The sequence below is a fragment of the Nyctereutes procyonoides genome, unplaced genomic scaffold (genome assembly GCF_905146905.1).
Source record: "Nyctereutes procyonoides isolate TBG_1078 unplaced genomic scaffold, NYPRO_anot_genome, whole genome shotgun sequence".
Taxonomy (NCBI): Eukaryota; Metazoa; Chordata; class Mammalia; order Carnivora; family Canidae; genus Nyctereutes; species Nyctereutes procyonoides.
The window spans coordinates 18,467,880-18,484,479 of NW_026575030.1; the positions used below are offsets into that span (position 1 = coordinate 18,467,880).

General features: G+C 46.7%; 2 protein-coding genes across 6 annotated transcripts in view; one reads left to right on the forward strand and one right to left on the reverse strand.

Moving 5' to 3' along the window:
• Positions 1-12,975, reverse strand: part of ATP13A3 (ATPase 13A3) — an 89,657-nt gene extending 76,682 nt beyond the window's left edge. For 3 of the 5 annotated variants that reach the window (XM_055316090.1, XM_055316091.1, XM_055316086.1), the window contains exon 1: positions 12,899-12,975. The gene's annotated coding sequence lies outside the window, so the exon portion shown is untranslated. Of the gene's footprint in view, positions 1-8,908; positions 8,924-12,690; positions 12,836-12,898 lie in introns of those variants that run through there. The other 2 variants (XM_055316088.1, XM_055316089.1) reach the window with 2 other exon arrangements.
• On the forward strand, positions 12,541-14,651 carry LOC129504016 (basic proline-rich protein-like). The gene is made up of 3 exons (XM_055316554.1): positions 12,541-12,696; positions 12,763-13,190; positions 13,313-14,651. The coding sequence occupies exons 1-3, from the start codon at positions 12,541-12,543 to the stop codon at positions 14,649-14,651; spliced, it is 1,923 nt and encodes a 640-aa protein (XP_055172529.1).
• The last annotated feature ends 1,949 nt before the right edge of the window (positions 14,652-16,600 follow it).

The window sequence follows — 16,600 nt, forward strand, 5'->3', positions numbered from 1 at the left end:
CCAGCTCCATGCTCAGTCTAGTGTACTTAAGACTCTCACACTCCCTCCCTCCCTCTCTCTCTGCCCCTCCCCCCTGCTCGCTCAGGTGTGCGCCCACTCTCGCTCTCTCTGAAATATATAAGTAAATCTTTAAAAAAGAAAAAGACTTTTGGGCCACCTTGCATTGTTGAAAGACAGAATGAATCATCTACTTTTCTCTGTAGTTCTAGATTTCTTTTTCTGAGATTTAAACATGCCTATCCATGTTAAATAAAAATTTGGCAAACCCATCTTTAAGAATCACTCACCAAAAGGTTTTTTAAAGATCCTAAAGTATAAACAGGTCAGCCAGCACTCTGAATATTATTTCATTGTCAAATCTGTAGCATCCACTGTAACTAAGATACCCTTCAGCAAGTCAAAAGCAGTTCTCCCTTTGAAATAAAAAGTACTCTAATACATATAAAATCCTTACTCATTGAACAGCCTCAATTTTTATAGCTATATAAATATTTGTGTAAAACAATTTTTTTAAAAACTCAATCTCCTAACTATAAAAACCAAATTGTCACAACTCTTTATGAGGGCAAAACTTAACACTTCAAGTCAGCTTCTAACAATAAGAATGACATAATATAATTTAATGAATACGTGGAAATTTTACAAGGATACCAGCTAAATTTTAACAAAGCTCTAGTGAATACCCATTTTATCACTTCCCATCTTGAACTTTCTCTTATAATACATGCTTTTGTTTCTGTGTTTAGGCTTAAGGAAGACCATTGTATCCAATATACACCAAACCAAGACTATTTACATTTGTAAAGTACAGTCTTTGTATAATTATGTTTTTTTATAGGTTACAAAACAATGTGATATCTAAAACAAAATAAGTTAAAACTAGGAAAAGTAATTTAATTATGTCTTAGGATCAATATTAGGAACATCAAGAGTTACAACTTAGCCCACACTATAGCATATTTACATACGTTTTTATTTTTATCACTTTTATTACAAACGCTATTTAACAAATCACTCCTTTTATTCAGAGAAAACTCCCTGTGATGAGAATGTCATCATCAGGCAAAATGTAACTTGGAGTATTAACCAACTACAAAGTATTTAATTAGTAAAAATGGGAAAAGTAGTTTTGGACTGACAACTGATATCTATGTTTTAACTTTTGCTTTGTAAAAATGGAAATGTGTAAAAATTCCTTTTTTTTTTTTTTTAAGATTTTATTTGTTCATGAAAGACACAGAGAAAGAGGCAGACACAGGCAGAGAAAGAATCAGGCTTCCTGTGGGGCGCCCAATACAGGACTTGATCCCAGACTCTGGGATCATGCCCTGAGCCAAAAGGGCATGTTCACATAAAAGTTCTTTTATGGACAACATAATAGTTTGTATTTTTAAAATGTCTACTTACATGAATGAGAGATTTCCATTTATTCAAGCTACTTTGTTCTTAAAACTTTTTTTTTTGTTCTTAAAACTTTTAAACTTCCCCTTAAATCTTTCTCATGTAACTTTTCAAAACTCCATATTCAAGGACTGAGAGTTATAAAAATATTATAATTACTAAACTGATTTTAAATTCTTACCATCAATTATGAAAAATGCTGCAGCAGGTAATAGGAAATAGTAGATAGGATGGCTGTAATAAGACAAGTCCTACAGCCTGAATAATCAAAACAGGCAGAATCAAAAAGGCCTAGAAAGAAAACTGGCTTCTACCCCTAAGATAATAAAAAACTTAAAAAAATGGAGACAGTGGCTACTAGTGGTGACAGGGTGCTGCAGAGTCAGAGTAAAGAAGAGATTTTAGTGCTTTTTGAATAGTTGTACCGTCTACATGTAACAGTATTTTTAAATAGTTAATGAAAGAAGGAAGGCTAAGTGTATGTATAAGCTTCTAATTCTACAATGCATGGACAATCTTGGGTGGGAAACTTGTAGGAACCTGAAAAGCACTTCATGGCGATCAATCAAGCCATTCTCCAGATTCTCTGGATCTCTCTTAATTAGGTTAAGATAACGTAGTCATTTTGAAAGCCCTCTTAACAAGTACACTTCCAGTAAGCAACAGTTGATTATATTTATTTTTACATCCCCTCCACAGTTTGGCTCCACTGAAGTAAAGCAGTAGCCAGTGACACAACATAAAATAGCAGCAAATACTAAGACATTTAATCAGATTAATCCATCTAAAAAAAATTAATCCATCTGCAAGCATTAAGTAAGCATATATGCCATGTTAATTACTATATTAAGGAACTGTAGGAGATAAACTTTACCCTAAAATACAAAAAAAAAAAGAAAGAAAAAGATCACAGAACTCAAGAAAAAGCTTTAACTTGTTCTTAAATGACAATTAACTCAACATGAACTATTTTGCAAGTTCCTTCACCTGTTGGTTTCAATTGGTTTCAATTTCTTCTCCCCTGAAACCCGGCAATTGTAATAGTCCACAGGATTCATTCCGACCATAAGTTTTAACCCTTATCAGTATTGCCTCTATATCCATCTTGCTGTTGCACTTTTTCACCACTAGGTGATGTTCCAACATTGGTAAGGAAAAGGGCTAACAGTTTTCAGGAACTGTAATAGAAAAGCGGCTGATCAAAAGAGATGATGAGAAGTTTGAAGATTTTTTTTTCCAGTATGACTGGAGATACTAATCTGGGAAAGCAGGAGTTGGCTGTATAATACAGCCTATGTTTCATGTGTCTCAATAGAAAAATAAGACACAATAAACACAAACAAATGATAAATGGGGGTGGAGGGGAGAGAAGGCAGGTGTATTATTATTGCCTTTACAAAGATTACTCCCAAATTCACAATTGTCTGAAACTAGAATTTAGGGATCTTATATGTTGTGAAGCAAGGAAGGGGAAACGTAACAAAGTGCCCATGAACCTATTAGAGAATAAGATGAGGGTAAAGTATAAAATTATGTGGTAAAACACTACTTGCCCATTAAACTGGAAAAAAAAAAAAGATACACTGCTGTTAAGAGTGAATCTTGTGGGATCCCTGGGTGGCGCAGCGGTTTGGCACCTGCCTTTGGCCCAGGGCGCGATCCTGGAGACCCGGGATCGAATCCCACATCGGGCTCCCGGTGCCTGGAGCCTGCTTCTCCCTCTGCCTGTGTCTCTGCCTCTCTCTCTCTATCATAAGTAAATAAAAATTTAAAAAATTTAAAAAAAAAAAGAGTGAATCTTGTGACACCTGGGTGACTCAGTTGGTTAAGCATCTGACTCTGGTTTAGGGTCAGTTTATGATCTCAGAGTCATGAGAATGAACCCCACATCAAGGCTCTGTGCTGGGCTTGGAGCTTCCTTAAGATTCGATACTCTCTCTCTCTCTGTCTCTCTCTCCCTCTTGCGCCCCCCCACCACCAAAGGAGGAGGAAAAAGAAAAGAGTGAATCTGTACTACTTTTGGAAAACCGATAGTGTATTAGAATTTAATACTCCCACACTTTGATCCAACAATCTCAATCAGAAATCCATGTCACATGTACATATAAATACAGGTTACCATTAACTGTTTTCTTCAAATTCATGAAAGAGTGTATGAGTTTTGTGCTTTCGGGTAAGAGGGGTATATATAAGCAGAAAAACCTAACTGAAACAAGTTTTTAAAAGCAAGCACTAAAGAAAATGTTTGGCATTTAATACAGTTCTCTTTTTAGAGAACTCTAGATAGAGTCCCCAATATGGGACTCGATCCCAGGACCCTGAGATCACGCCCTGAGCCAAAGGCAGACATTCAACTGCTGAGCCACCTAGGCATCCCGACAAATCTAGAGTTCTAACAACAGCTTGTATAAAATACCAAATCGGAAATAAATAAATACATACATACATACCAAATCGGCAAGTGGGTTTAACTGCCCAAACTAAAATATACACTTTTAAATTTATTTTTTTTAAGATTTTATTTATTTATTCATGAAGACACAGAGAGATACAGAGACACAGGCAGAGGGAGAAACAGGCTCCCTGCGGGGAACCCGATGCGGGACTCGATCCCAGGACCCTGGTATCATGCCCTGAGCCAAAGGCAGACACTCCACCCAGGTGCCCCTACACTTTTCAATTTAGAAGATAAGGATTTTTGTTAAGTAATATATGACAGTGTAAATTAGTGATTTCTTCTAAAATGTAATGCTGTTAAATCCAGATCTCTAAAAGCTTGACATTTCAATCAGCAATTTAAAATAAAATTTAATTTATTAAAAATAATAATAATAAAAAAATAAAATAAAATAAAATTTAAACATTCAGGGGCACCTGGCTGGCTCAGTTGGTAGAGCATGCCTAGAGCAAGTGGCTTTTAATCTTGGAGTTGTAAATTCAAGCCCCACACTGGGTGTGAGCTTACTTTTAAAAATAATAATAATAGGGCAGCCGGGTGGCTCAGTGGTTTTAGCACCACCATCAGCCCAGGGCTGATCCTGGAGACCCGGGATGGAGTCCCACGTCGGGCTCCCTGCATGGAGCCTGCTTCTCCCTCTGCCTGTGTCTCTGCCTCTCTCTGTGTCTCTCATTAATAAATAAATATTTTAAAAATAATAATAAAATTTAAATATTCATCAATTCTAAGACTCCTATTATCTATTTTTGATAGAAACCAGGTTACAGCTTAGATAAAACCTTATTCTTGCTACTAGCTCGTGACCGTCATTATGCAGTTATTGCATGTACTGCTTGAAGTTGGTCTCAACTATGGTATTATGGTAGTATGTCATTTCAACTGAGCAAAGTACATTGTTGTAGTACACTGCTGAGTTTAAATTGTTGATTAAACATTCAAAAAGATTACACTGTAGCTGCATTCTGAAACAAAAAGTAATAGTGTACAAAGATAGGTACCCAAACAAAGCATCAGAGCAGAGGAAGGGCTTGGAGGAGAAGGGGTGGGAATGGGTAGAGAATAGTTAAGAACGGGAAATAAGGAGGGAAGAAAACATTACAGAAAATTATATTCTAAGTTGTACGTCAAGAAGTTACACATAGAACCCAGAGATGTTCATTTTTCTGATTAACAGCCAAACTAGGGACGCCTGAGTGGCTCAGAGGTTGAGCGCCTGCCTTTGGCTCGGGTCGTGATCCCGGGGTCCCAGGATCGAGTCCCACATCGGGCTCCCTGCATGGAGCATGCTTCCCCCTCTGCCTGGGTCTCTGCCTCTCTCTGTGTCTCTCATGAATAAACAAAATCTTTTTTAAAAAATTGCTGTTGAATGGCCTTACTCATAGTACAATCATCACAGAAGTCTGGACTTTCTCATTTCCTATGGTCATTCTGTAATCCGCTATTCAGGATTTTAAAAAGAAAAAAAAAACGCATTTGGGGACTATGCCAAACATAACAAAAGTAACTGACACATGTACAGGGATTTTTAGTTTACAAAACACTTTTACAGGACTTATTTACTTTACTTAGCAGTTTTTTAAAGTTTTTTTTATTTATTTATTCATGAGAGACAGAGGCAGAGACACAGGCAGAGGGAGAAGCAGACTTCCCTCAGGAACACAATGTGGGACTCGATCCCGGATCACGCTCTTGAGTCAAAGGCAGATGCTCAACCGCTGAGCCACCCAGGCGTCTCTACTTACCAGTTTTCAATCAATATCTTCTTTCAAAAACGGGAAAAAAAACTCTTCAATGACCCACAATTAGCACTTTTGACTTTCCCACAAAGTCAAGCATAGGGTGACTATATCAAAAAGCATCACCAACAAATTAAGGAATTAACATGCAGACAGCACTTTCAAGTGTCTATTTTTCAAAAATGCATTTGAAAGCCAAATGTAGTTGAAAGACTGACTAGACTCCTAAGATGGCCCACAAATGACCTTTTACCTCCCACAATTCTGCTAAATTATACTTCCTATTACAGTAGCCTGGGTCATGGGGCAGGTAGCCAGGTAACCCAAGTTTTTACTTCCTCTGCCCACTTCTTAATTATTAATACTCCCTAGGCCACATCCTCTGCCCACTACTTACTATTCTCTGGCTTTCTCTGTAGCAACAGAAAGGGCCAAGAGTAGCACCACTGACGCGTCCAAGGTGATAACTACCAACAGCTGCCAACCAGTATTTTCAGCACTAATGTCTCTCGAGCTCCAGACCCATAGATTTAGACATCATGTTTACATACAACTAAAAGTCAATAGATTCGTTTTATCTTTCTTCCGAACCCAAACCCACCCCCAGCCACTGTGAACAATTTCCTCTACTCCTTAAATGAATATGATTTGCAAACACTCCATGCCAGGATTTTGGAAGTTATCCTACACTCCTTCCTATCCCACAAGTAGGCACAGTCTCTTACCTTACCATGTCTACCTTTCTCACGTCCCCCTCACCATGCCCCATCTCCACTGGCACCGCCTCAACTCAGGTCCTGATGCCCTCTCTAGTCTCCCTCATTCATATCAATATACAATCCAGATATAATAATTTCTCTGCTTGAAATTTCAATAGTTTGCCATTGTCTGCAACATTTCCCAAACTGGTAAGAGTCCCTCCAAAATAAAATCTTTAAAAAGGCATCCCCTGCTCATATAAATTGAAGAAATACGCTGAATTAAACAATCCTTTTACTAGCAAGACACTGAAAAGTCTAGGGGCACCTGCTGGCTCAGTCTGTTGAGCATCTGACTTCGGCTCAGGTCGTGATCTCAGGGTCCTGGGAAGGATTAGTATGTTGGGCTCTCTGCTCCAGCCTTCTGCTCAGCCAGGAATCTACTTCTCCCTCTGCCCCTCCCCCTGTCATGCTCATGCTCATGCACACACACTCTCTCTCTCTTTTGAAGATTTTTTTTTAATTTTATTAATGAGAGACAGAGAGAGAAAGGCAGAGAGAGAGGGAGAAGCAGACTCCATGCAGGGAGCCGATGCAGAACTCGATCCTGGTACCCCGGGATCACGCCCTGAGCCAAAGGCAGACGCTCAACCATAAGCCACCCAGGTGCCCCCCTCTCGATCTCTCAAATAAATAAAATCTTTAAAAAAAAAAAACAAACCTGAAAAGTTTCACAATACACAATACTACAGGTTTCCCTACCATGAATGGGGAAGTGGAGTAGAAGAGAGGCCCAACTGGGCTCTAAGAACAAAGTTACAACTAAGTGGAAGACATGTAACATCCCTCAGAATCTGGCCCTGCCCAGTTGTCACCACCACCTACCTGCCTTTTACCAATGGTTATCATTCACTTCTTACAAACCTTACATCCCATCTATAAAGAACACATTTGTAGTTCCCCAAAGAACTACTGTTTCCTGACTCCAGTCCTTCACATACATTGTCCCTTCTGCCAACAATGCCCTTCCCAAACAGCCTAGCTGAAGGGCTCTTACAAGTACTTCCAGACCCTGGTCAAATAACTCCACTGTGTTTTGATTGTCCCTTCTACCTTCCAGTAGGACAACTCCATCTTGTCTCTTCATTCATGTCAGAACATTTGTCCTATAATATTGGACTTATAGGGGCACCTGGGTGGCTCAGCGCATGATCCCAAAGACCCCGGGATCAAATCCTGCATCGGGCTCCCTGCGTGGAGTGGAGCCTGCTTCTCCCTCTGCCTGTGTCTCTGTCTGTCTCTCTGTGTCTCTCATGAATAAATAAAATCTTTAAAAAAAATTTTTTTTTGAATTTTTTAATTGGACCTACAGACTGAAAACCTTAAAGGCTGAGAACAAAGACAGCACCCAGCAATGGAGGTAAATGAATGAGACACGGCAAGACAAGACAAAGGGTATGAGGAAAGGGCAAAATCCTTCCTGTTTTTCTGGGTAAAATTTCACAACCCAGTACATTTTGTCTTTGGCATGCTCCCACACTCATCCCAATGCCCTTTCCAACTTTCCCAATACCCTCTCCTATGTCCCTTGGTGACTCCACATACTCTGCATACCCTCCACCTACAGCAGTATATTCTTTAGGATCAACCACTTCTTCATCAAGAGTCAAAAATTATGGGACGCCTGGGTGGCTCAGCGGTTTAGCATCTGCCTTCGGCTCAGGTTGTGATCCTGGGGTCCCAGGATCGAGTCCCGCGTCGGGCTCCCTGCATGGAGCCTGCTCCTCCCTCTGCCTGTGTCTCTGCCTTTCTCTATGTGTCTTTCATGAATAAATAAATAAAATATTAAAAAAAAAAGAGCAAAGGCAAGAGTGGAAATAATTCCCTACCAACAGAAACCATCTAACCCTAGATCCTTTACTAGCACTAGCATGCTATCACTTACTCTACACATTTCCTCTTCTGTAAAAAGAAGGGATCGGTCTAGGACCTGTGACCATTCACCATTATTGCCTTCCAATCTTACACTTCATTATTTCAATGTCTAACTCACAAATTCCTTGTGAAGAAAATAGGTAAAACTAAATAATTAATCTAGCTTGCTATAAGGCGTAGAACTGTCTTTCATACTACTATCCAAAAACAGTTATAAATATTTTTACTTATTTTTTCAAGATTTTATATTTAAATAATCTCTACACCCAACATGGAGCTTGAACTTACAACCCCAAGATCGAGTCTCATACTCCACCGACTGGGCCAGACAGGCATCCCCAAATATTTTTATTTAAAACTTCTGGAAAAAGTCTACCTACATCAAGTTCCACATCATGTAATTAGGAAACCCTGCTTTACACAGTTAACTCACTTTTAACAGAAATTCAATTTCTTACCAAATATCTAAGTATCAACAGATCATTTAAAAGCAAGATCCAAAGGGAGCAAGTGAGAATCAACAAAAGAGACAAATTTCAATTAAGAGATTAATTACAACCCATTTAATTCATACCATCCCACATACACAGACATTAAACACAGGGAACTTTTTACTGCGTTCTCAGTTCATACTAGTATCAGTGTCGGGTGATAGGAGAAGGTAAAAGGTGTGTCTTCACCTGTACCCTCAAAGAAACATGCCTCTGTGGAGCTCCGTTTCCAAATGTTCGTATGGCCTCTTTCCCTGGGGAGATGCCTTGCGGGTACAGAACTCCTTTAATTTGGCAGTCGTAAAGTCTGCTATCAGAGTTAATGTTTTACCACTCAGACCTAACAAAGGCCCCATTATGAGCCTCCGGGTCTAAGATGTTACCAGATCCAGTGCTGGGACAGTTCTCTCTGGAAAACTGCTCCATAGAAACTCTCCAGCACTCGGCACTCTCAACTTTGCTCATTCTCACACATCTGATGATCTGAACAAATCTCCTTCTCCTACATTCCATTCTTCTCCCTCCTTCCTAATGACATTTTTTAACTCGTGATTACAAAAGTGATTATTTTTTATTACCATTGATTTGTGACATTTCACATCATCTCTATTTTTAATCTTACTAATAAAAATCTTTTGTGTTTTTTTAAATACTTTTTTTTAAAATACTTTTTTTTAATTAGAGATAGAGCGCAACGCAGGGCTCAATCTCATGGGCTGAGCCAAAATCAATGACACCTAACCAACTGAGCCACCCAAACACCAAACTAATACAAATGTTTTTAACCTACAGCTTATGTAAATCACTAGCTACCATGAAGTCCAGGGCATGTTACCCTACAGACAACTACTTACTTTCCTCCAGATTAAATAAACCCAGAACCTTTTATAGTTTTACATAAATCTTAAAACATTGCCTCTAATTCTGATGCTCTCTTCTTTCTCTATCTCAAAATATAAGGTCAACAAAATTCAAGTTAAGACTCTAACAATTATTTCCTTGCCTCTCGCAAGTTTCCTGGACTAGTTAGATGGGTTAATAATTAGAACATGGTTTTGGTGACTACAGATCTATTTTCGCCATAGGCCAGTTAGTTTCATTTCACACAAACTATGTTCCAAAACCAAAGATTAAATCCCATCAGCAATCTCTTGGATGCAGATTTAACTAGATGAGCTATACGGTGCACTCAGTATGCCTTCCATCACTGGAATGTGTATCTACCTGATATGTTAGGTAATAGCACTACATTATCTTCTTTTAGTATACTGCTATAAACTGTTATCTTAATAAGTGATAAGCCGCTAATTCCTATTCAACTCATGTTCCATCACAAAGTCTTCTACTTAATACGTACACAGTTAGTTTAGGTTACCCAGTATACCAGCGGACAGAATTCAGTGTTAGATAAAACAAGTAATCACAATCATTTTAAAATTCTATTTCTGTCTTCCCAGAGTTTTAGCAATTAAAACCATTTTGTTGTCATTCCAAAGTATAAAGTTATTTCCCCCGTCACCCGGACCATTAGGGAAAAATTACAGAATAAAGACAAAGTTTCACAGGATGCCTCCCTATCACTGATCATGGCCCATCTCCTAGGACTGCTATCAATCTTCAAAGTATACTCACATCTTCAAACCTCATATTCACAGTGCTTGCAAGACTACCTACCAGGTTATACAAGCAGAGCCTGATTTAGTGTATAGAACGAAAGAGGCAAAGGGAGAATTGAAGTGTCTCAGCTAACCTCAAAACTCTCTGAAGTAATTACTATTTTTGTTTTCAATAAGAAAGAACTGGAAGAGGAGCAGCCCGGGTGGCCGGTTTAGCGCCGCCTTCAGCCCAGGGAGTGATCCTGGAAGAGACCCAGAATCGAGCCCCATGTCAGGCTCCCTACACGGAGCCTGCTTCTCCCTCTGCCTGTGTCTCTGCCTCTCTGTGTCTCCCGTGAATAAATAAATAAAATCTTTATTAAAAAAAAAAGAAAAAAAAACAAAGAAAAACAACTGGAAGATGATGAAGATCAAGGAAGTTAAGCAATTTACAATGTAAGGGACTTTGAAGACAGAGGCAGAATCCTAGCTCTCTGTTACCATATGGGACAAGCTGTTTCTATTTCTAGGTTTACCATGTTAGCAGTCTGTGACTGCGGGCAACTTAATATCCCTAAACCTCAGTTTCCTCATCTGTAAAATAGGGTCTAGGGGTTCCTGGGTGGCTCAGTGGTTAAGCATCTGCCTGTGGCTCAGGGCGTGATCCCGGGGTCCTGGGATCGAGTCCCACGTCGGGCTCCCTGCATGGAGCCTGCTTCTCCCTCTGCCTGTGTCTCTGCCTCTTTCTCTGTGTGTCATGAATAAATAAATAAATCTTTAAAAAAAAAAATTGGGTTTAAATGAAATAATCCATGTCAAGTGTTTGATTCAAAGCCTACTATGTAACAAGCTTACTCAGTAACTATTAGCACTGGTCAAAGTCAAACAGTTAGTTATGAAAAGTCAAAAAACAAACTCCAGTCTGATTTTCCAAGTCCATGCTTCTTCTACAATATGTTGTAACTGCCAATGAATAGTTCTTATCCATCCACGTAAGAATCTATACTTGAAATATGACATCAGTGGAAAACTGATGTTACCTAAATGAGAGAATTAAGAGGTAACCGAGCCAACAGAAGTATTTTAGCTCTAATATCTAATAAGCAAACCACACAGAAAGTCATCAGAAGATAACGTTTAGACATTCAAGCTTACAAAGCTTTGTTGTAACTACTATAAAACTATTTTCCTATATGTGTAGGAATATATCTCAAATCAGTTATAAATTAAGATTCTTAATTACCAAGCATACTCCAAGTAAAGCAACCTGATTGACCTGGACAAAGAAATCAGCCCTCCTACTACATAATCTGAACACTGCATAAACTGAAGCCTGTCAAGTGCATCTTCAAGAAGAATTGCTACTTATTTTTATTTATTTATTTATTTATTTATTTATTTATTTCATTCATTCATTCATTCATTCATTCATTCACGAGACACAGAGAGAGGCAGAGTCCCAGGCAGAGGGAGAAGCAGTCTCCATGCAGGGAGCCGGATGTGGGACTGGATCCTGGGACCCGGGGTCACACCCGGGTCACAGGCAGGTGCTCAACTGCTGAGCCCCCCGGGTGCCCCTGCTACTTCATATTTTCGTGTGTAACTATACTACTTATAAACTGAGACAACCAGTGTCCTCACTTTTCCTGCCCAACACCCTGAGCAACAAACAACAGCTTTCGCCAACCTTGACAGACACCTCACTGAACCGTCTCAGTCCTAGGGGTCTGACAGTGGCTGATGCACGAGCACAGGAGCAGAACCAGGATCAGTAACAGGCTACGGGGAACCTCCAGGAGCTGATCTGTATTTTAAAAAGCGCTGCTAACCCAGGATGGGGTGTCCGCACACACTCATTTTAGCAAGCGTAGCCTACTCGGCAAACAACAGTCCTCCCTAGAAAAGAAGGCCACACGTACTCCTGCGAAACAAAGTACACGTGCCTTGGTAAGGAGGCTGAGACCTAGCCAAAGGCACGACTCTTGTTTTTACAGGTTTTATTTATTTATTCATGAGAGACAGAGGGGCAGAGACCCGGGCAGGGGGAGAAGCAGGCTCCCTGCAGGGAGCCCGACGGGGACTCGGGGGCTGGACCCCCAACCGGGGGTCCTGCCCGGGCGCCTGTTGGGGACTCGGGGCCTGGATCCCCGACCCGGAGTCACGCCCGGGGACCCGACGAGGACTCAGGGGCTGGACCCCTGACCTGGGGTCACGCCCAGGCGCACAATGGGGACTCGGGGCCTGGACCCCAACCCGGGGTCACGCCCGGGGGCCCATCGGAGACTCGGGGCCCGGACCCCCGACCCGGGGTCACGCCGGGCCGAAGGCAGGCGCTGCCCCGCGGAGCCCCGGGCGCCCAGGAACCACACGTCTAACCTGGAAGTCAGCCCTTAGCGGAGAACCGGAACCGCCTGGCTCGAGCGACACCTGCGTCTGTCGCGCTTTCAGGGCTGTCCGCGGCCGACTCGCGGGTCTGGAGCCGCCTCCGCCCGCAGGCGTCCCCCTGAGTCAGCTCCGAGGCGCACGGAGGGGACCCGGTCCCGGGCGCTGAGCCCCGCCGCGCGCGGCCCGGGGCGAGTCCTACCTGGCGGCCCGGGGACGGGCTCCGGGGACGGGCTCCGGGGACGGCCGCCGCACCCGCCCCGCACCTGCCCGCACTGCCCCGCCGCCGCCGCCCAGGAGCGCGGGTGCAGGCCCCGGAGGCCGCCGACCGCAGGCTCCACGCCCGCCGCTCACCCGCCGCCGGCTCCCGGGGGCCTCGGGGCCCGAGCAGCCGCCACTCCGCGGGGCGCCAGGCCCGGGCCCGCCGCCGCCGCCGCCGCCGCCGCCGCGCTCAGCCCAGCCCCATCGCCCGGGGCCGCTCGGGGTCGCTCGGGGTCGCGGCGCGGCGGGCGGCGGGCGGCGGGGGCGGAAGGCGCGGCGGCCGGGCCGGGCCGGCAGCGGGCGGCAGGAGGGCCGCGCGGGCGGGGAGGGGGCGGTCTGCCCTCGGAGGCGGCAGGGGCGGCCGGCGACGAAGCGGCCCCCTCCGCCGCGGCGCCGGGACCTCAGCGCGGGCAGCGGCCGGGGAGCGCGGCGAGCTCGGGCCTCCCGCGCCCGGATGTGAGGTCACGTGGCCGCCTCGGCCGAGCGCGCCGCGGAGGGGCGCGGGACGTCGGGGGCGGGGCCTCAGGGGCGGGGCCTTGGGGGGCGGGGCGGGGGGCGACGGCGCAGGCCCCGCCCCGCGAGCCAAGGGATGCGGCGGGAAGGCCCTCGCCCAGCCGCCGAATGCGGGCGGGAGGCTGCGGCTGCGAGTGCAGGGCAGGGGGCCCCGCGCGCCGGAGGCGGACCTGCCCCCCACACCCCGGCCCCGGCCGCGCAAACACGAGCTCTTAGCACAAACGTCCCGCGAGGGGCCTGCAAGCCCGGCCCACGGTCCAAGTCACGGGGGAGACGGGCGCGGCCCGTCTGGAGCGGGAAGCCAGATCCCAGCCGTGACCCAGGTCTCCGCCGCTGCCTGCGGCGCCCCCGCCCCCGCCCCCGCCCCCGCCCCCGCCAAAGACAGAAACGCGCAATTCGCCTTCGGCGGCGGGCTCTGCGCCACGGGCCCCGGGAGGGGCGGAAGCGGACCCCAGGGACCCCCACGCCCACCGCCTGCGGCGCCGGAGGCTCTTCCGAGGGCGCTGGAGGCAAACTCCGCACCTCCGTCCGCACCGCCCCCCGCACCTCCGTCTGCACCTCCCCCTGCACCTTCCCTCCGCACCTCCCTCCGCACCAGCCCCCGGAACCTCCGTCTGCACCTCCCCCGCACCGCCCCCCACACCTCCGTCCGCACCGCCCCCCGCACCTCCCCACGCACCTCCATCCACACCTCCCCCCCCGCACCTCCTCCTGCACCGCCCCCCGCACCTCCCCACGCACCTCCATCCACACCTCCCCCCCCGCACCTCCTCCTGCACCGCCCCCCGCGCCGCCCCCCGCACCTCCGTCCACACCTCCCCCCTCACCTGTCTGCACCTCCCTCCGCACCTCACCCCGCACCTCCCCCGCACCTCCGTCTGCACCTCCCCCGCATCGCCCCCGCACCTCCGTCTGCACCTCCCCCGCACCTCCCCCCCCCCCCAGAGGCTTGGTCTCCACAGGCTGCCCACCCGACCCGTGCCGCGCCTTTGGTTTCCGCCACCTGCTGCCAGGGCTGCGCCCACCTGGAAGCGCGCCTCCCTGGGGGCCTCCCTACACCTGGCGACTTAGACGCGACACGGGGACGGGGGCGACCCGCCCGGCCTTCCGCCACCGCACCCGAGACCCCTCCCCGGAGGCCAAAAGCATTCCGGCTCCGGTTCAGTAGTGGCACCTGGTGACACCTGTCCCAGGCCCGCACTTACGGTGACGCCTCATGGGGACAGGACGCTGCTCGGAGTCCGCAGTGCAGGTGATGCGGGAGGGGGTGAGCTGCACCTGGCACGGCTGGCATCCCGCAAACGACCCCCTGGGTGGGCAGGTGTGACATTCTTCGGGAAGTTTCCAATTGTCTTCGTGTTAATGCCTTGCTAGAGGGAAAAGCAATCTTTAACTTGACATCCCAAGGCGTCCAGTATCTCCTCGGTCCTCTTTAGCATATGAAGGACCTTTTGAAATCTCCCTTTGGGGAGGCCTGGGGGGCTCAGCGGCTGAGCGGCTGACTTTAGCTCCGGGCGTGACCCCGGGATCCTGGGATCGAGTCCCACATCAGGCTCCCTGCATGGGGCCTGCTTCTCCCTCTGCCTGTGTCTCGGCCTCTCTCTGTGTCTCTCATGGATAAATAAATAAAATCTTAAAAAAAAAAAAAAAAAAGGAATCTCCCTTTTTCCCTACCTCCCTCCCACTCCGCAGGTGTGGCTGATTAGCCACCCCTCCTAGGCCCAGGGCAGCTGCTGTTCCCGCCCCCAGGGTCCTGTCCCCGGGCTTTAATAAAATCAGCATTTTGCACCAAAGACGTCTAAATTCTTTCTAGGTCGGCTCCAGATCTCACTTATGTCCCAAAACTTCATCACAGGTGTCACACTGCTCCTGGCTCCCTACATTGTGTGGAGCTGGACGGTTTCCACGCATTTCCTCACGTAGCATAGACAGCACACTGCACCTGGTGGGCCTGTATCTCCCTTCACAACCCCTGGGCACAGTCCCACCACTTGTGTGTGTGTGTTTCCTTTAAGCCTTATTGGTGCTCAAATGATAAGGGGTGTGTTAGGGTTGTGAAACTCTGAGAAGCCCGCTGGATAGGATTGAGCCCTTAAAAGCCTCCTCCCCAAACACTCCTGGCCCCTTGGCTCCAGGCTACTGCTTCTCAGCCTTTAAACCAGTTCAGGTCTCTCCCAAATCTGAAAACAAAGCTGTGGTGCCAGCCCTCCACTCCAGGCGCTCTCTCCAGTTAGCTTCCGAGGGCTTCTCCCCCTCTCATGCAGGCTGCAGGCCTCTTAGACGGGTGTGTGTGTGTGTGTGTGTGTGCACACGCATGTGCGTGCGTTCCCTTTTGTCCTGTCCTCCCCCTTCACCCCCCTCCACTTCCTCATTTCTCAACACTTGACAGTCTGGCTGCTTCTCTCCTCACCCCCCCCCCCCACTGACACACACACCCCTTTGCTAACGCTGCTCAGGCAGGAGTAACCTCTGACCTTCATTTACCCAAAGTGGGCAGGTACTCCTCAGGCCTATCTCTCTGGATCTCTCTACTACATTTGACACCTCCAGATGACTCTCACCTTCTGGAATCTCAATACTATCTTGGATTCCAAAGGAGTGCACTCTCCCAATTCTCACGTCTCAGTAAATAAGGCCCCTGCCTCCTCTGGTCCTTCAATGACATCACCCGTGAATCTGCTCCTTACATGCAAGACTCCCTGTAAGCCCCTCAGCTCCTCTCAATCCACACTCCTGGGGATTGCCTCCGTCCTCACGGTGTCAACTACCTGGTCAGCCATCTGCAGGCCTCTTTCACAAAAATTAGACCCAAATATCCTCAGTCCGGCCTGCCTGGCGGCTCTATCTAGACATATCACCCAGGCACCCCAAACTCAGCATGTCCGAGAGACTGAGCCCACCCACTAGCTGCATAGTGGCCCACTCTCAACTGCCCCCCCCCATTACCCAATGTCATCAGAATTAGAAAGTTGGAGGGACGCTGGGTGGCTCAGTCAATGAAGTGTCTGCCTTTGGCTCAGGTCATGATCCCAGCTTCCTAGGATGGAGCCGGGCTCAGTGAGGAGCCTCCTTCTCGCTCTCCTGCTGCAGCTCCCCTTGCTTGTGTGCTCTCTCTCTCTCTCTCTCTCTC